The sequence below is a fragment of the Tetrao urogallus genome (genome assembly GCF_951394365.1).
Source record: "Tetrao urogallus genome assembly, chromosome: 3".
Classification (NCBI taxonomy): Eukaryota; Metazoa; Chordata; class Aves; order Galliformes; family Phasianidae; genus Tetrao; species Tetrao urogallus.
This window is the reverse complement of record NC_136815.1, coordinates 91441430-91461878: the sequence shown is the minus strand read 5'-3', so window position 1 is coordinate 91461878 and position 20449 is coordinate 91441430. Positions and strand designations below refer to the sequence as shown.

Genomic DNA, 20449 nt, shown 5'->3' with positions numbered 1-20449 from the left:
TTGTATACATTCAGTCTAATGGGGTGGTCTCGGACTTGCTCTGCCCTTAAAGTGTAGGGGGATTTACTGCCCCAGTTCCCACCTAGAGGACCAGGGGTGCAAGCTTCAGGGAAATGAGAAATATAGGAATCCCGGTTGCCACGGAAGACTGAGGCAAAAAAACTCATTTAGTATTCAGTCTTCCCCTTATGTGTTGTAGCCAGTTCTCCTTTCTCTTTTACCAAAGGAGATAAACAAACAAACAAACAAACAAACAAAACAAACAAAAAAAAGGAGCTTCAGTTGCACCGCTGGCAAATTAGCATTTCTGCTATGACTAACAAAAACCAGAAGATTTGATTTGAATGTTTTAGTCCATGTATGTTCACAAGATTATTTTTCATGATAGAATAAGCTCCTTTCTACATATGAAGCCAGCAAAACAGGGCTTGAAAAGTTATTTTACTTTTGCTAAGGTTCATTCTTCTTTACAATCACCAAAATAACATATCAGTCAATGATGAGCCCTCTTCATAGGTATTAAGTATGCAGGTGTAGTACACATATTTGTTATGAACTGATATGTCAACTGATTAATTGCTGTGGTCCATTATCATTCAGTGGACTGATTATTTCCTTGGTGGAGAAAAAGTCTCAAGGCAGCATATGAAGAAAATGATGATGGTTGAAATCCTGGAATGAGGTGGGCATTTTTTTATTGATAATAATGAGATCAGGATTTAATCTAAGGAGTTCTTAGAAGATGGTAATCTTACTGAAAGAAGATCCTATATGGTTGCTCTTCTTAATGAATTCTTCATAGTGACCGTGAACTTGAGAGAATATGAATACGTTAAATTTCTGTGCTAATAAAAGCCTGTGCTTCTGTCTTCCATCTGTGCTACAGAGGAGAGCATTAAGGACAGCCTCTGAAAAGCTCAGGAATCGTTCCTCTTTTTCTACCAATGTTGTGTACAACACTCCAGGAACTCGAGTAAACAGATACATCAGTCGTTTGATAGAGGCCCGGCAAACTGAGTCTGAGATGGCTGACCTGAACTTCTTTACACTGAAGTATAAACAAATTGAGCGTGAAAAGAAAGTAAGGAGTTTCAAATACTTTTTTACTGATTTCATTGACCAATGAGCATTGTGTTGTTGTTGCTTTTTTTTGTTGTTGTTGTTGTAGACAGTATTTAAATTCTTCTCACTACCTTTAAATAATCTGATGGACTGTCTTTTAGCTAAAAGGGAAAAATTATCTCTACCTTCTATGGAAGAAATTGGAGGAGGCAAAAGAAAGATCAGAATCTTTCTATGTTTCAAGCTCCTCATACTTTCTCATGACACTGTGACTGCCTACTGATTCACTGGCTCTGTAAAAGGTTTGATGATAGGAGGACACTTTTCTGCATATGTTGTCTGATGAGGACTGATCCTATAATATATAAATGAATACTTAATTCTCTTGGTACACCACATACTGTACTGAAAGCTGTGGACTTACTTCAGATGTGTAAGCACATAAATATATAGGAAGAGTTATAAAATCATAGAATCTTCATAGAATCACAGAATTGTTTGAGTTGGAAGGGACACTTAAAGGTCATTTAGTCCAGCTCCCTTGCAATGAACAAGAACATCTACAGCTAGATCAGGTTACTCAGAGCCTGATCCAACCTAAGCTTGAATATGTCCAGGGATGGAATGCCCACTGCATCTCTGGGCAGCCTGATTCAGTGCCTAACCACCTGTATTGTAAAAAACATTTTCCTTATATCCAATCTAATCCAATTATTTTTCTTTTTTATTTTTCCACTTATGGAGGGCAAAGATTAATTGAGATGTTTCAATTCAACTGTACTGTGTTTCTAGAAATACTTAGAACTTTCAAATCTTTCAAATCTTTCATGTGATTTTTTTTTTTCTGTTTCTTTTTTCCTTCTTTTAATATCATAACATGAAGTTTAAATAATCCAAAATTTTCTTGAAATGTTTTTTTTTCTCTGCAGTTAATGTGCTTTTCCAGGCTACTCTGTATTTCACACTTGTACTTGTTGCGGGTAGCCAACTTGAAAGTAACACACACACACACACACACACACATATATATATATATATATATATATATATATATATATATATAATGAACTATTTACTGTAAACTTTGTTTCTTGAGAAAATCCTACATCTTGCAAGGCTCGGTATATTGTCTCTATTCTTGCATTACAGTGTTAAAGTATGTGAAAACCTGGCCTCAATTTCCATTGATTTTAACTTCTATGTGTGGATCTCTACTGAGTTGCTTGCACTGATGTTATTATCACATCCCAATTAGGAGTATTTCTGTGCAAATCTAGAATTGTTCTGACAAAAGCAAATTCTAACATTAGGTGGTAAAAAAAGATTGAATTTTTGACTTCTTGGGAAAACAACTTTTTCTGTTGTAGGGACTGTGCTTCAGTAGAATCAGGGAAAATAATTGTTTAAAAGTGAACCTGAGTCTCTCAGTAGCACCTGTGCGCTGTCCTGAGCGCTTCAGATGACAGTGTTCCTTAAAAGCAGCACCAAGTGTTTTTTGATGTTTTGGAGGTGGTGAATAAGAGTAGGAGGAAAGGAGCACCTCCTTCTTCAGCTTAAAAAAAGGCTGAATCATTTTTGATCCAAAAAATAAACATATTCCTGTGTCTGGCCTGGATTTGTTTAATTTGAGTGTGAAAGCTAAATAGGTAGGCCAGTAGAAACAGCTGAAATAAACCTGTCAAGCAAAGACTTCTGTAGACTATCCATCCAATTTTTTTTTTTTTGTGAATTAAGCAATGATAATATTTATGCTTGTGAAGTGGCCTTAGGTTGTTGCTCTTTCTTGCGAAGAGTGGACAAGTGTGAGTGGCTGGCTGGGTATATATTAAATGCTCACTGTCTTCATTGTCTCCTTTCTTTAACAGTACCACCAGCTTCAGGATGAATACTTCACCAGTGCTGTAGTTCTCTCACTAATTCTAGCTGCCTTATTTGGCCTTGTCTACCTTCTAATAATACCACAGTAAGTTTCTATCTTTTGCCACTATAATCCAAATTAAAATATCTTCAAGTAGCCTGCACAGAACTGAAATGCTGTCATCTCTGGAAAGGCAATTAGCAACCAGACTGGTAGCTTCTCAATTAAGAGAGTCTCTGATGGTATATCTTCAGACTAACTTAACTTTTCTGTTTGTGCAAATGAACCACAAATATAGTTTGGCCATTCTTACGTGAACTGTAGTCAGAGCTTGGCTGCACTAAAGCAGACATATTCATGTTGTATTTGAGAATGTGTTTGGTGCTCATTATTGAATACTATAATGTATTAATTCAAGTACTGTCAATGCTATATTAAATGTTTACTACAGACAAATTAGACTTCATTCCAAAAATCTTTAAGTTAGAGATAGATGCTATTTCAAATAATTTCAATAACTTGATAATGATTTCATTTTTTCAGATGAGAATATCAAAAGTAAACTTCATTCACACTTACAAATTATCAGGATTTCAATGGAGATGAAATGGGCCACAGGCTAATACTTTAGAAAATCTCATTTTAATTCAAATCTTTTCTATTCATAAATCTCTAGTTAGAATAACACTCTTATATGGTTCTATTATTTCTAATTGAAAGTTTGAGGGACACATTGTTAATTTTAATAATAGTCACTGGCGTATAATTTTTTTACCTAACATCTGAAAAATTCAAAGTAACTTGCAAAAAATCATCTCGTTTCCAGACAAATTACTTCTGTTGACTAACTGGAGCACAGTTGAGAACTATTTCATCTACTTCTGTACACCTACAGTAGGTGGAAGAATTTGAATTCCATGGAATTTAAAATAAGGAGAAATAAAGAGCATTAGTGTCACTGGAACTGGACTGAATTTGCAAGAATATTTGCCATGATAATTGTTAACCTTTCCAAAAAGTAGCATTACTCCAAAAAAAAGCTGGACAGGTTTTCAGATTCAGCTATTATGTGACAGATAATAGAAGATACAGCAGAACATGAACACTCTATGCCATGAAAATGGATTAGTTCATCATTGGGCAAGCTAGAAAAGCCACATACTGAATGGTAACATCTTCCAATAAACATGTCAGTCTTAATTTTAGGCAATCAAACTGAGACTCTTTCCTTGCTGTGGCACAGATGAAACCACGAGCTTGACTAAAACTGTGAAAATACCAGAAATTTTCCTTCTCCACAAAACCTGGAGCTTAAAGTTGCTCTTCAGATTGCCAAAAGTACTTCTCAGCATGACAAGCAAATGCAAAAACCAAGACAAGAAGTGTAAAGTGTTACTATAATGGGAGAGGTGATAATAATGGTCTTCAATATGTGTTACAGTCTTCCAAGGGGAAAGTTAAAAAATCTAGACAAAAAATTGTTGTAAGAAAGACATTTGCTGCATAAATGCACAAAAAGCTTGACATTTTCACTGTTTCTGTAATCATCTCAGCACAACAGCTTGACAGCTGAACACATATTTATATCCTCAGATGTGTCTGATGGAATAAAGGCTACACTCTTGTCAACTTAAGCTCTCCAGTTATTAAGGCAAAAATACAACCTAGCCACTAAAAACCCTGATGATCGATCTTTCTGATATCTCAGTGGGTTCATATTCAAAAAACTTCTTTTCTGGCAACAGCCCAGTATCTTTCAAAGTCCCACTCAGCACTAGTGTGAATGGTTGGATACTGTTGCATTGAAAGACACTTGCAGTCATGTTCTCTCCATTGCTTCCTTGCAGTACTACCATCCTAAATACACTCCAGTTCTCTAAAAATATAGAGGAGCCTACTATCTATTAATACTTCTATTCAGAATCCACATTATAATCTCAAGTTACTTCTTGGTTCTAGATACACATACTACATCACAGCATTATCCCTTTTTGTGTATTGATGACTTCTTGCATAAATTCTTGCATGAACATCAAATCAAAAGCAAATACTGACATGTAGCAAAAGACTTCTCATTTTCTTCTACTGTTAGAAACTCGGTATAAGCAATTTTTCAAGACTGATAGCAAGATGCATGTTATTTTCACAGGACTAGCAAAGAAGGTGTGAAGATTATCTTATGCTTTGAAATGCATGCTTGGTTCCATAGCTGGCAAGGAGATGGGAAGTCCCTAAAAATAATCAAAGCGCCAGTAATAGTGGACTAATTTTTGCCATATCTATAAAGTACTGCTCCGATAACGTAAGGTTGTTGAGTAAGGGAAGTACTAGGCTTGTACTCCTAATTAAGAACAAACCTATTTTGAAAGAGCAGAAAAAGGAAGATTAAGAATTACAAGAATTATTACAGCATCTTCACGAAAGATAAGATTTTTCTTACTGTTCAAGGAAGACTCAAATGGAAGGAGTTGCTCTGTGTCGGTAGAAGGGAGTGCAGTCCAGTCTGACTTTATTTGACTTGATAAATGACGGAGTTGACTGGGCTCTGATTACTGAATCTTTGAGGAGAAGTTAGAAGGGAAAAGCAGGTAGTAATTGATACACAGTTGCCAAGATCAACTAATGGAGAGTTGCGCTCTCCATTTATAGGAGTCATCATGCTGAATATTCTGCATTAGTCCAAAATTAGAAAGTGTATTTCCTTGCACCCTGTATAGGTGAATTTCTGAGTTGCTTTGATCCCCTTGCTAAGATCACAGTGTGTGCCACAAATGAGAAAGTTTACTGATTTCTCATTCTTGAAAGCAGCACATTTTACTGTGATTTTTTCCCTGAAATGGTTAGTTTTACAATAAAATCACAGGGGGAAATCCTCCAGCATTTGTCCATCACCATTTCAGAAAAACATCTCTGCTATTTGTTTTCGTATTTGCTACTAAGTTAAGTACTAACTTATTGTATTTTATGTTATTATTAACCTATTGTGTTTTGATTCTAGGAGTACCATAGTTCTTGTTCTCCTGGTGTTCTGCATATGCTTCCTAGTGGCTTGTATTATGTACCTACATGTCACAAGAGTACAAGTAAGTGATTTAAGATTTTTTTATTATTCTTTCTTTTAGTGGCTACACTTTGTTTCTTGAATGAACTACAAAGCCATCATTGCATGCTCCATAGCGTGAGATCTGAGATCTATCTGCTTTTTAAGATCATTGCTGAGTAAAACTGTAGGCATTTAAAAAAAAAAAAAAAAAGATTATTTACTTGAAGACAGATCTCTTACATGAATAATTTTTTTCCAGCATTGTAGCCTTCAGTGCTATTAATGCTATGTTTTTTTTGTTTGTTTGATTGATTGATTGATTGATTTTTTTTGCAACGGTCTTTTACATGAATAATTTTTTTCAGCACTGTAGCATTCAGTCCTATTATTATTAGGGGGGTGTGGAGTTTTGCTGGTTGATTGGTTGATTGGTTGGTTGGTGGGGTTTTTTTGCAATTTCTCCCTGAGCACCTACCACTAGTTACTAAAACCATCCAAGTGCCCAGATGAATAGCTGCTTTAATCTGGATTTTTCTCCTTTCTGACAAGGAAGCATGAATCCTTCCACTGCAATTAGTATCTAAGTGTGAAGTGCTGCTAACTTCCTCTTTGTTTTCAAAACTTCTCCTGTCAAATAATCAACCACTTTCCTGGTAAAGTGTCTTGCAAATACACTCTTGGCCTTTTCAAAATCTTAAGAAATAATTAGTTCTTCTCCATTACATTTTCACAACAGTAATAATGCAGAACATCTGGTTGTTGTAGGAGAGAAGGTCTACTATATCAGAACAAAGCATCTATAGACTAATTTTCTGATGAAAACTATCTGTGGTGGCTTAAACCAAATTTATTATTTTTTTTCAGAAAATAATCAGAAGAAACACCTACACAGTTATTCTGCTCTGCTGATTAGCACACACTAATTTTTAGTTAGAAAATATGGCCTTTGGGAGGAGAAAGGTAATTGTTTTCATGGAAACATAAATAGCATCTTAGCAGAGTATCTGGCGCATAACAGATCTTTATAAACTTAGACAATTTTATAGGAGTAATTTTAATAATCTCTTTTGTTTCATGAAGGAACAGTACTTTATTAAGTGTTGCATGATCATTAGATACAGATGGAGTTTGTGGGAAATTGTTCCACTTTATGTAATTTCCCTGGGGCTAGTGCAAACTTAAGGTTTGTTTCAGCAGTCAACAGGATTTATAACTTATTCAGGTTTCTCTAGAGATTCAGTATTTTATTGGATGAAATCCAGGATTAGAAAAACAAAACAAAAAAAAAATTAAAATTTAGAATATAGCAGTGCGGACAAATTTGTCTTGTATATCAAATAAATTATCATATATTATGTGTAATGAATACAGAATTGTGAACTGGGGACTCCTGTGTTCAAATTATTCTTCTGGTACTTTTCTAGCATTATATTACACTAGGAAGTATAAAGTGTAATTATTAAAAGATGCTTCAAGCTTTATAATCTTACTCGTAAAATCACTATAATAATTTTGAACATTACTGGTTACCTAGCATTTAGGGTATCTAACGCTACATCTTTAGTTAATAAAAATCCCACAAATAAAACAAAGAAAATTAAGCCCAAAATGCTGTACTGTTCTGAAAGAGCAGATGCTGTTTTAGAATGACCAAAAAGTCAGAAAGATTTCATAAATTTTATGCTTTAATCAGAGCATTCGGTCAGATGTGTCTTATACCTTACCTTTTAAAATTTTACTTTCCTTTTTATCCCACTGCTCTAGCATGTTAATATTTATAACATACACGCAACACACACCAAGAAAAATGTCTATGCAATGTGTTGGAACTGTTTTGAATCTGCATTTTGCTTTGTACTTATTTACCATGCAGCATTATCTTCAAACTGTGGAAATTCTCAGCATTTTATTATTACTGCTTTATCCTGTGCGAGCAACTTCATTGCACACTGAATTAACTGAATATACTTATCTCCTTGTACAAAAGCATTATAACAGCATTTTATACATATGGATAAAAATGAACCATCTGCTTCATATATAGAGATAGATTTTGGTCTAGGAGAGTAAACATCTTGATGATTAAATGAAAACCAGTCTGGATGATCAGGTTCAGATAACAGGTCATACTCCACTTGGAAGGCAGTAGTAAGTGGAGTACCACAGGGGTTTACCCAAGTGACTTGTCCTGTTTAACATATTTGTCAAAACCTGCAGGAGGACACAGACTAGATAATCTTTATGATGCTGCTCTCTCACTCCCCCTCCTCAAAAAAACAGAGAAAAAGGCTCAAGGGTTGAGATAAGGACAGAGAAATCTCTCTACATCTACCATCACAGGCAAAACAGACACCATAGGAGAGAGATTCATGTTATTTATTTCCTATTGTTAGTTATAGATAGGACAGTGAGAATCTAAAAATAGACTAAAAATACCTTCACTCTCTCTTCTCCTTCCTCCTTTTGAGTGGCAGGAGGTAATGGGGAATGGAGGCTGCTTCATCTCTGCTGCTCCTTCACTGTCACTCTATTCTTCTCCATCCTGGGATTCCCCCACAGGCTGCATCCTTTCTATCCCATGTGGGCTTCCCACAGGCTGCAGCTCTTCTAGTACTGCACCTATGGGGTACTATTGTGCCCATTCTTCAGGAGGGCACTGCTCTAGCATGGGTCCATACTGGCAGCAGCTCCCTCAGACCTCCTGCTCCTCTGCAGGCTTCTCTTCACAGGCTGAAGCTCTGACCCAGGGCCTGCTTCTGCAGGGGCTGTCCATGGGCCACAGCTTTCTGCTGCACCATGGGCTCCTCCACAGGCTACATGCAGAGATGTGCTCTCTGACTGCTGGGGCACAGCCTGTTCTACCCTAGACCTCTCTGTGGGCTGCTGGGAACTTTTACTCCACACTTGAAGCACATCCTGTCCTCCTTCTGCAGTGACCTGGACATCTGCAGGACTGTTTCTCACATTTTCTCACTCTTCTCTCTAAGCTGCTTTTGCACAACAGTTTTTCCCTTTCCTAAACCTTCTCTTCCAGCATCACAGCCAGTGTTGCTCCCAGCTCAGCTCTGGCCAGCTCCAGATGTCTCTTTTGGAGATGTCTGGAACTGGCTCTGATCTGTCATGGGGCAGCTGCTGGGCACTGCTCACAGAGGCCACTTGCTGTTACTGAAACATTGCCACATAAAACCAACACAGTATGGGTTGGAACAAACATAAATACTATACCCTGGCAGACTTGACCTCCCTCTCTCATCTTCTGGCGTACATTTCATTCATGGAGATGAGTAAGAGATTCACAAGACTCTATTCACAAGACTCTATTCCACTAGACATTTTTTTCCCAATGCTGTTTCATTCCAAAGTTCCATGCTATCACAGTATGTTCTCTTGGTTCATCTGAAGTTGATAATTTGCAAGGCCAAACATGTGTTGTATACATTCCTCAGGGGAAAAAAAGTCTAATGCCATCCCACTTTGCATTATGAATGGGCATCCTACTAATAGTCCAAAGAATTTTAATTTTAGTGAGAAATAATGTATAGTAATCATAATTTCATGTGTATTACCCCAGAAATGCAATTGCTATTAAAACATATAGTCACAATTATTACTGCTACATATGTATGTAATTATAAATGCATGCTTGTTCCTTAATTTACATTGCAGGAAAACATCACTTTCTTTGCTATATAAAGCCACTAAATAGTAACAACTCCACTTCTAAAAATATTTCTAAAATATGTATTAATCTTTTTTCTCTTTCTTAGTGTTTTCCAGGGTGCCTAACAATACAAATTCGTACCATTTTGTGTATTTTTATTGTGATCTTAATATACTCTGTGGCTCAAGGATGTGTGGTGAGTATTTAAATCAACTTTAGCTTTCTGTTTAAGAACAATGTTTTACAGATACCAGTGAGCATGTACAACAATTAATTATTAACTCTTTTAATTATTGTTGTTGGCAGAGCAAGTTTCTTCAAAACTTACTTTGTTTAGTTTGAATTTTCACAATTTGGAATAAGAGTACTGAGTTAGGAATGGCGAAGTTACTAGCATATCGTATAGATAATACATAGACAAAACCTATGGAAATTTTTATATCTAAAGATAGGATCACTGCAAATTTGCAGTTGCCACGTTCTTTATGGAAAAATCATTTTTAAATGTTAAACTTGATTAATAGTTTAATGGCTAGTATAGTGTGACAGACAATGTAGGGTCACAAGGTTATCTCTGTGTGACAACTAATAGAAAATATTTCTGCATGGTAACAGAGATATTTTATGTCTAGACAGATCAGAAAAGATAAAAAAATCTTAGAAATCTGGATGATATAGAATAAGAGGTTTTTACACTGTACTTTTTATACAGTCCACTCGAATCTATTGTCTGAGGAGCTGATGTGAAGTACGTGCTCAGTATTCTGAAAAACTGAGCTTCTTTAGCAGCTAGTTCTACATGGTGAATGCCTAAATATTTGGCATGCAGTTGCTTTGTTGAATTCTCAGCACTCAATTTCAGCACTTTGTCCATCTATCAAGATCTATCTAGTTTGGCACTTTGTCCATCTATCAAAATCTATCAAGTTGAACTGAATGGGCAGAGGATCCCTTGTCCTGATCCAATGTCTTGAGGGGTACCAAGAATTCCTGATATTCAGATATTTCTTGGATTTCCTGAACATCATCTGTGTAAGAGCACACAGATTCCTCATGTGCCTATAAACCTAAATAGATATGCAGTGCTTCCAGTCTAGCTAGCCTCTCAGCAACCCAAAAGTTGCTGTACAAAAGTACATCTCACTTTTAGACTTAGATGAACGTCATGACAGTGGAAGTTTTGTGGATCATCCCCTATATACTTGATGCTTACTTGACCGAGATAATAGACAGTGAAAATAAAATACAGAACTCGTAAATAGCTAAGATAATCTTGAATTTCAAATTTCAGCAGAAGGAAGATTGGAATTTAGTTCTGGACTCCAATAAGGATCATCCTGTTACAACTTAAAATAGGCCATGAATATAAATTTATCCCTTATTGAAGTAAAATAAAAATAAAAATAAAAGCCTTCATCCATTGAAATACTTAGGATAAGTGTTTGATCAGTAGAAAACACTGGTTCTTCAAATTCTCATCCAGCAGAGAAGCTAGGTATTGAGATTTTACTTAGATACAGAACAGATGCATTTTTCCTGGAAGAATTGCACATCATTCATAAAGTCCTCATGCATGCTTTTTTTTTCAGATGACTGCAGTATGAAGAGCATTTTTAAGGACATTGAACAAAATCACATTGAATTGATTTTTCACCTCAGCCTTTACAATTTCATTTCATAATGTTAATCAGTATTTTAACTCACATTTATCTGCAGTGTCTCATCTATTTGAATTACTATGAAGTCCTGTATATTCATTGATCACCTTTCAGATTTTCAGTTATTTTACAGCATGCTATAAAATTTCATTATTGGTGGTTAGGATAAAGTAAAAAGGTCTAATAACACACTTCAGAAAAGAAGCTTAAGTACAGAGCAGGGCTTATGTGGCAATTCCTGTTAAAATCAATTTCACACTGCAGTCCCACTCTCCTCATTTATGTTAGCTCTAATCTTCTCCCTTAGTAAATCATGAAGATTGGAGTGCAGTTAAAACTGCACTGCAGCTGTTTGCCACTGATTCCTCCCTTCCTTGTCGAAGAGGTTTGAGATCTATATGTGGCATTGCCTTTGAAAGAATCTGATTAAAAATCATCATGTACCAAAAAAGTTGTGGGTTTTTTTTTTAATATCCTATTCTAGAGAAGAAATTGATCAAGGATAACTATGTGGAATGGATATTAAGAGACAAGATATAATATTTGAATCATATGTGATAGATGAATTATCTCTGAGGTAGAGAAGATATGTTTATCCATGCCTACTTTTTCAAATAAAAATTAAAATATCTTTTATTTTATATTTGATTAATTGAAATTGATATGGCTTACATAGTTAACAAATCAAACACATTTATATATGGGCTTTCTCATCCAAATAACAATATAAAATACTTTCTGAAGTTCATAAGTTTTTCACATTTACTTTGGGTTGAAAATATTTTGGTTTTGAGCACTGAAAGGGAAACTGCTCAAATAATTCCAGGCTTTAATTAGTTGGTCTTGCTGACAACTAGTGAATAAAACATATATCCCACACAAAACATAGCATTTCAAGAAGATTTTATTAGAGCAATTAATTGTCTGGGAACTCTGTATCCATTTATTCCCAATTAGTACTGAACTACAGTCAGTCCCCACAACAGCTGCATTTCTGTTCATTTCACAATTAACTTTCTCCTCTTTTCTCCTCTCCTATCTTTTCTAGGTTGGCTGCATGCCTTGGGTTTGGAATACCAATTCCAGCAGTTCTATAGTTATCATTTCTCCTGGTGGAACAAATAAAACAATGAATGAACTTCCATGTGATACAGCTCACTATGCTTTCCTTTCCTGTGTAGTGGGGACTCTCACCTTGGCAATATTTCTACGTGTATCTTCCTTGCCAAAAATTATACTGCTGCTTTTTGTTACTATTTTGTACATAGTTATTCTGGAACTCAGTGGTTACAGAAAAGCAGTGGGGTAGGTGTCTTGCAAAGTCAAAACAATGGTGTTTCTTTATAGGTGGTCATTGCATTTACTATTCATCTCTGAATCACAGAATCATAGGGGTTGGAAGGAACCTCTGCAACTCCTCTGCTAAAGCAAGTTCCCTACAGTGAGTTGCATGGGGAAGCATCCGAGCAGGTTTTGAGTGTCTCCAGAGGAGATTCCACACCTTCTCTGAGCAGCTTGTTCCAGTGTTCTGGCACTCTCAAAGCAAAGAAATTTCTCTTTGTGTTCAGATGGAACTTTCTGTATCCCAGTTTGTGCCCATTGCCCCTTGTCCTGTCACTGGGCAGTGGTAAAGAGCCTGGCCCCATCTCCTTGACACCCATCCTTCAGATATTTATAAGCATAGATAAGATCCACCCTCAATCTTCTCCTCTCCAGACAATCAGTCCCAAGTCTCTCAGCCTTTCCTCACAGGGGAGATGGTCCAGGCCCCAGTCATCTTTGTAGGCCTCCTCTGGACTCTCTCCAAGTAGTTCCCTGTTTTTCTTGAACTGAGGAGTCCAAAACTGGACACAGTATTCAAGATGCGGACTCATCAGGGCAGAGTAGAAGGGAAGGGTGTCCTCCCTTTATGCTCATTTTAATGTACCTTTTGGCCACACAGCACACTGCTGGCTCGTGGTCAACCTGTTGCCCACCAGGACACCTAAGTTCTCTGCAGTTTCTTTCCAGCAGATCAGCCCCTAACCTGTACTGATGCATACAGTTATTCCTCCCCAAGCGTAGGACTATAACTTGCCCTTGTTGAACCTCATTAGGTAACTGCCTTCTAGCATTCAAGTGCTGCTCAAGATTGTATCCTTTGCAGAATGTGAAAAATATTGTTGGATCTAGTAATATTGAATCATTTTGGGGAACTGTTGTCCCATTATTCTGAAGTTTCATGCTAATATATTTCATCTGATCATGCTGCAGTCTAATTGTAATATGAAATATATAAAAAAATGTTAAAGTCTTCACTTCCATATTTCAGAAACCCTCAACCAATTCTAATTTCAGTTAAACTTTCGAATTTTTGAGGGCTTTTATATTTTCTCAGTGAAAGTATGCAAACATATAAAGCAAACAAAGGCAATGAGAGAACCTTTATGAGAGATACAAGCACTAAAGAACAAAATATCAAAATCAACTCACTCTTTTCAGCAAGGGTTTGGAAAAAAGGGTGAGCTGAGGAATGCAGCCTTCTCTGGTTTGAACTCTGGCAAGCCAGAGGAGGGGGCAAACCAAGCAGGCTCTGAGTGTATACGCGCTCCCAGAAGCATGACCAGAAGCACCAGTGAGAGTGAGAGAGAGGAAGGGTGGATCTAGGCTGCCCCGCTCTGGGCTCTCAGGTGCTCACATACTAGTTTAGACTGTGACCTGGCTATTCCACTACAACACATTACAATAATGAGTATAATTATAAAATCCTTGAGAACCTGAATGTCAATGAGATGTAGTCATAGTACTGTCACCTACCTCCCTGCCAGTATGAACCGCTTTGGAAAAGGCTGGACATTAGGGGACACGAACAGATTCCAAATTAAAGATTTTATATTAAAAAATGTCCAGTGCTTAGAGAACCTGGAATAACCTTTTTACTTTTACTTTATTTTTAAGGAGTGGATCCTTTTATATGCGAGGCTATGAACCAACACTAGCTATTTTGCTATTTTCTTGTGCTTTGGCACTGCATTCGAGACAGGTGGACTTGAAGCTACGTCTGGACTACCTCTGGGCTGTGCAGGTAAGTCATAGGACTTTCTAATACTTACGTACACAGAAAGTGTATATCTGACTTTATGAAACTGCTTAGAAATACTGTCAGAACAAATTAGTGGAACTAATGCATTCTCAAAATTAACAGCACATCATTGATGACATAATGTAATCTAAGGTACATTATGAATAGAGAGAATTTCAAGCTGGGAAGTTGACACTACCACTATGAAGTTGAGATAAAGAAATTAAATGTCTGGGTTTCTTTTTCTTTTTTTTTCTTATTATAGTGCAAAAAGAATTTGATGTTCAGGTAAATTAAAAAGAAGCAAAACAAACAAAAAAGCACACCCCACAAAAAAAAAAAAAAAAAAAAAAAAAAAAAAAAAAAAAAGCAACCTGATAAAAGGATATGTACTTACACCATGGAATGGAACTATGGAACTCTTTCCCAACTTCTTTAGAATACCCCCAAAATTAACTTTTTTGGAAAATACAGTTGTCTTGGTTTTTGAGCCAGCAGTCAATGCATAAATATCGTGATGGCAACTTTCCTGAATGAGCCAACAGGAATAGGGGCAAAAAGATGAAGGCTTTATTGCTATTTAGCTATCTGAATAATATTTCCACCAGTGATGTAAATACCTGCCATCCATATTATGTTAATCCTTTTTCTGTAGTCCCAAGTGCCCCTCCCTTTTCCTTATTTGCCTCAGAAAGAGTAATGCCTATACATCCTTTTATCTCAGAGAGTAGACACTAGGATTTTATGAGTCACAAAAAGGGAAAATATTTCATTTGCCCCTGAAGGGCAGAAAACTAGAAGATGAGAGAAAGATCCAGAAAAGACCAGTTATTGGTTCGCTTTCCTCCCTACAGAGCTTTGCAATAGGATAGTTTTAGAATTCTCACTGCTGAATAAGATCAAATCTTTTTTAAGTTCACCTTTAATTGTTACCTTTGTTTGCAAAGAACACAAGGAAAGATTGCAAAACAAAAAGATACAAAAAGATACGGATACCCAACTCTGCATTAGTAGCAAAGAAGATACAATATAGTTCACATTGATAGCACATCCTTTTAAAGTTCCTAGCAGATCACTTAAAAGCTTAGATGATCTGCAGAAAGCTTACGTTTGACGTGTCTGTACAGTGTAAGTGCAGTTCATACAGAGAGTACAGCATGAGCACCAACAGAATATATACATAGCAGAATTAATATAGTGTGTGAATGTATGGGAACTACTGAGTCATGGCCTGAACCTCTGATTGATCACCTGAGGCGAGCCATGAGCCAGCCAGAGGAGCACAGGTGAAGGCAATTCACCTGTGCTGCCAGAAGGGGTGGAGCCAGGCTGCACCCCTCCTAGGCCTATTTAAGAGCTGGCTACCAGTAGGGAAGGATCTCTTCTGGAGATTGCCTCTTCTGGTGTTTTGTGGTGAGCCCAGCATAAGGGTAAGCTTTCCATTTATTCTCTTTTATTATCATTGTCCACTTTGCCTAACTCTCTTGATTATATTGTGATTGTAACATCTTGATATCTATTGATTATACACTGTAGCATCTTGATATCCATTGATTATACAGTGAACTAAGCTGCTATACTTTGCTTTTTGACATGACTAAGTAGTTCCAAAGGAGCACTACACTAACTTCATGAATATACTCTTCCTGATCTTCCAGATTAGGTCACACAGAGCTAGCTAAGCTTTTTCTTCATATCATTCTGTTGTCCTATGTACATTCAACGTTCAAATATCTCCTTGAATCTCTTTTCTTCATGAGAGAAGAAAAGCCATCATTTCTCATTTCTCTGAGAAGGAAACAACTGGAACTGCAACAAGCTGGAGTCTCCATAAGTTGTTATATTATGATTATGTTTACTTCTGGTCATCAAAGGTTGGACAGAAATTCACCAACAAGACCAGGGTCACAAAGTCTTGCTTCAGTGCTGTCGTATTTATCCTTGTTCAGAACACTTTGTTGATAGAAAACACTGTGTGTAGTCGAAGAACATTCCCAATTGTGTCATTCAAAATAAACAGTTTAGTTCAGGACTGCTCAAAAATGACCGTCCACATATGTCCAGCTCAGAAGAGAACAGCAAATGCCAATGACTGACTGAGCAACATCACTGTCTATGCAGTGTATCAGATGGATTACTCCTTTTACCTACCCCTACTTGATTGCATTGACTTGTTCTTAATTCTCTATATCCTGACCCATATACATTTTTTTCCTTGGACCCTATATGGTATTGAGAGCTTAACTGAGAAACCTTTAAAGGTTTTGAGAATTAGAGAAACTGATAGGTAAACAAAATGTAATTTAATTCAGGGCCTGAACCTACAAATATCTTTGCTGCTGTCAAATTTGCCGTATTCTAGAATGCTATAAAAATGAAGTTGTAAGCTTAATTTGGATTAGCATCTGGAAAAAGAATTTTTACTACTACAGAATCATGGAATCATGCAATGGCTTAGTTTGGAAAAGACCTTAAAGATCATTTAGCTCCTGCTGGGGACAGTGATATCACCCACTAAATCAGCTGCTAGATCAAGTTGCCCAGGAACCCATCCAACCTGGCCTTTAATGGATGGAGAATCCACAGCTTCTCTGAGATACCTATTCCAGAATGTCACCACCCCCTCAGTGAAAAATTACCCCCCTAAAATGGGGGCTACCCACTGTAGCCTTCTCCAAGCTAAACAAATTCAGCTCCTTCAACCTGCCTCTGTATGAGAGTGTTGGAGCACCTCTCCTCATCTTTATGGCCCTCCTCCAGGCTCACTCTGAGAGCTCTGTGTCTTTCTTGTGCTGGGGACCCTGGGCCTGGATTCAGTACTTTAGATAGGTCTCACAAGAGCAGAGTAGATAGGGGCAATCACTTCCCTCACCTTGCTGGTCACCCTTCTTTTGTGGCAGCCGAAGATATAATTCACCTTCTGGGCTGCAAGTACACAATGCTCACTGACATCAAGCTTTTTTCCATCAGAACCCTCAAGCTGTTTTCCACAGGGCTGCTTTCAGTGAGTTATTCTCCCATTCTGTACATATACTTGGTTCTGCCTTGTTGAATCTCATCAGTTTCATGTGGGCCTGCTTTTCAAGACTATTCATGTCCCTTTGGATGCCATCCTTTTCTGCTATTGTATCAACTGAACCACTTACCTTGGTGTTGCCTGAAAACTTGCTGAGGATGTACTCAAGTCCCACTGTCTATGTCATTGATGTACCCCTGGGAGTCACACTAGTCATCAGCCACCACTTGGAAAAATAGCTGCTGACCTCAAATCTCTAACTGTGAACATCCAACCAATTCTTTACTCATCAATAGTCCAGCCTTCAAATCCATATTGCTCTAATTTAGAGACAAGGATGTGGTGTGGGACCGTATCAAAGGCTTTGTGTAATTCCAGGAAGATAGCATCAGATTTTCTTCCTTTGTCCACTGATGCTGTCAACTCCATCAAATAAGGCCATCAGATCGTTCACGCATGATCTGCCCTTGATGAAGCTGTGCTGGCTATCTCAGATCATCTCCTCATCTTGCATGTGCCTTAACATACCTTCCAGGATCATCCATGATCTTCCCAGGAATAAATGTGCAGCTTACCAGCCCCAGGTGTTCCTTTATCCCTGTCTTAAAAATGGGAGTGATTATTCTTCTCTCCAGTCACTGAGAACTTCACCTGACATCCATGACTGATATGATATGATGGGGAGCAGGTTGGCAACCACACCATCTAGTTCCTTCAGGACCCTGGAATGCATGCTATCTGACTTTATAGGCTTGTACATTCAGTCTCATGAAAAGTCTTGGACTTGATCTTCTCCTACAACTGGATGGATATTGCCTAAATGCTCAAGGATGTGAGAGTGATGCGTAAAGCCTGGCTGACGTTGAAGACTGAGGCAAAGGACTTGTTGAGTACTTGTTGAGCCTTCTCCATGTTTGTTGAATCTAGTTCTCCCTTATTTATCAGAGGGTGTACACTCTGCTTCTTCTGTACCTTCAGAATCCATTCTTTGCATCTCTTGCCAAATTCAATTCTATCCATGCCTTGCCTTTTCTCATATGATCTCTTCATGTCTGGACAGCATCCCTGTTTTTCCCTGGCTTTCACTATCTGTACATTTTCTTCTTTTCTCTCAGTTTGACCAGTAGGCCCTTGTTTAACCACACAAGTTTTCTGCCTCCTCTTGATTTCTTATGCTGGAAGATGGAGCGCTCTTGTGCTCCCTGTCCCTTTGGTTTAATTTTAAAGAAAATTAAATTCCAATAGATTACACAGTGTAAGAGGCCATCACACATACTTATCCACTTCAGTAAGGCAGAGTTATATCTCCAAAACTGGAGAAGGGTATTTTAATAAAACCTTTTTAAAATTAAGAAGCACAAAAAAAAGCACACAAACAGGAAATAGATATTTGCTTAGAATAAAATTTTAAAGTATATTTCTTGCAGAGACTAAATGAATAGGTAATATTTACTGATATTTACCTCTGAAATAATTTGATTCTTATTGCACAAATTAGAGGAAGAGCTAAGAATTTATTTCAAAATTGAATGATTCATGAAGTTACATTTACAAAGCCAGTACTCTTCCAAAATTCTTTCTATTTTTAAAGGAATTTAATAATACAGAATTAGACTCCCAGGCAAATTGTGACTTGAATAAAAACCATTTTCATTGAGTTTTATCATGGAAAGCAAAAATAGGTTTCTTGGGGGGAAAAAAAAAAACACAAACATTATTAAAATATACACCAGAAAGAGGTGACACTAGAACATTAATTGATAATGAAAAAAACTATGTGGACTTTGTATGGAGAGCAAATTCCATACACAAAGGGAAACAAATAAAGGTTAGAGCAGATCCTTAGTTGTTTTATATTATTGTAATTTCTCTGAGAATTTTATCTGCCAGTCTTTTGTTGCTGTAACTTGATGGAGAAAAGTCATATTGGAATTACTGCAGAAGAATTGTGTTATGATTCTTTGAGTGTGACTGAAGAAAAAGTTGTGATTTCCTTTAGATTAGTTATATAGTACTTATCAAATGTTTTATAATGAAAATCAGAATATAGGACCAGAAGCCACTTCAGAACAAGAAGTGAGTAATTTTGTAGAACAGTAGGCTGGAATCTCTAATGTGATCTCTAGATTACTTTTACAATAACGGGTCTAATTTTTAGAGTTGCTTCCTTATGTGTGGCTTTCACTGAATCCTGTGACTCAAGTCACTGTTAATACGATTTCAGAACTTTGGGTTAAGGGCCTCAACTGTTATAACTCCTAGGCACATCCTTAACGTTATCATTACCATGAATGGTAGTCTCTGGTGCTGTTGTGCACAGGAGCCATATATGTATTCATGACAAATGCTGATATAATTAAAGCCATCTCTAGAAATGCTAATTATTCTTAATCTTTCATTATTATTGTTATTATTATCCTGACTTTCTGGAGCATTTTCAATACAAAGCAGTTTTCTCTGTTGATATCGCTTCCTTACTGGGTCTGTTTCTATTTTATCATAAAATGACAGTACCGTTTGCTTTAAACACCGATGATTCTCCAGGCTTCCCTATCTTGAAAGTTAGATCAAATACTCTTGTTTTTATCTTCTCCTATCTGAAAATAAGTAAATGAACACCAAGGTCAATATCATTCAATCATACAATCATAGAATCATAGAATCGTTTGGGTTGGAAGGGACCTTTAAGATCACCTGGTTCCAACCCCCACTATAGGCATGGACACCTCCCTCTAGATCAGCTTGCTCAAAACCCCATCCAGCCTGGCCTTGAAATGCTTCCAGGGAGGGGGCATCCACAGCCTCTCTAGGCAACCTGTCCCAGTGTCTCATCACCCTCACAGTAAAGAATTTCTTCTTAGTATCTAGTCAAAACCTACCCTCTTTCAGCTTAAAGCTATTTCCTCTCCTCCTGTTGCTACCTGCCCTTATAAAAGGTCCCTCCCCAGCTTTCCTGTGGGCCCTTTCAGGTACTGAAAAGCTGCTATAAGGTCCACCTGGAGCCTTCTCTAAGCTGAAGAACACAATCACTCTCAGCTTGTCATCTGGGGGCAGGTGCTCCAGCCCTCTGAGCATCTTCATGGCCTCCTC

The 20449-nt window shown here is 37.3% G+C and overlaps 1 protein-coding gene across 1 annotated transcript in view; it reads left to right on the top strand.

The window, feature by feature from the left end:
• The window catches only part of ADCY1 (adenylate cyclase 1), a gene marked incomplete at both ends in the record, with an annotated part of 145769 nt that overhangs the window by 112950 nt on the left and 12370 nt on the right, over positions 1-20449 (top strand). The window contains 6 exons of the mRNA XM_079533965.1: positions 887-1081; positions 2928-3025; positions 5919-6003; positions 9731-9820; positions 12331-12587; positions 14220-14346. Of these exons, the coding sequence (XP_079390091.1) occupies positions 887-1081; positions 2928-3025; positions 5919-6003; positions 9731-9820; positions 12331-12587; positions 14220-14346 (852 nt within the window). The remainder of the gene's footprint in view (positions 1-886; positions 1082-2927; positions 3026-5918; positions 6004-9730; positions 9821-12330; positions 12588-14219; positions 14347-20449) is intronic.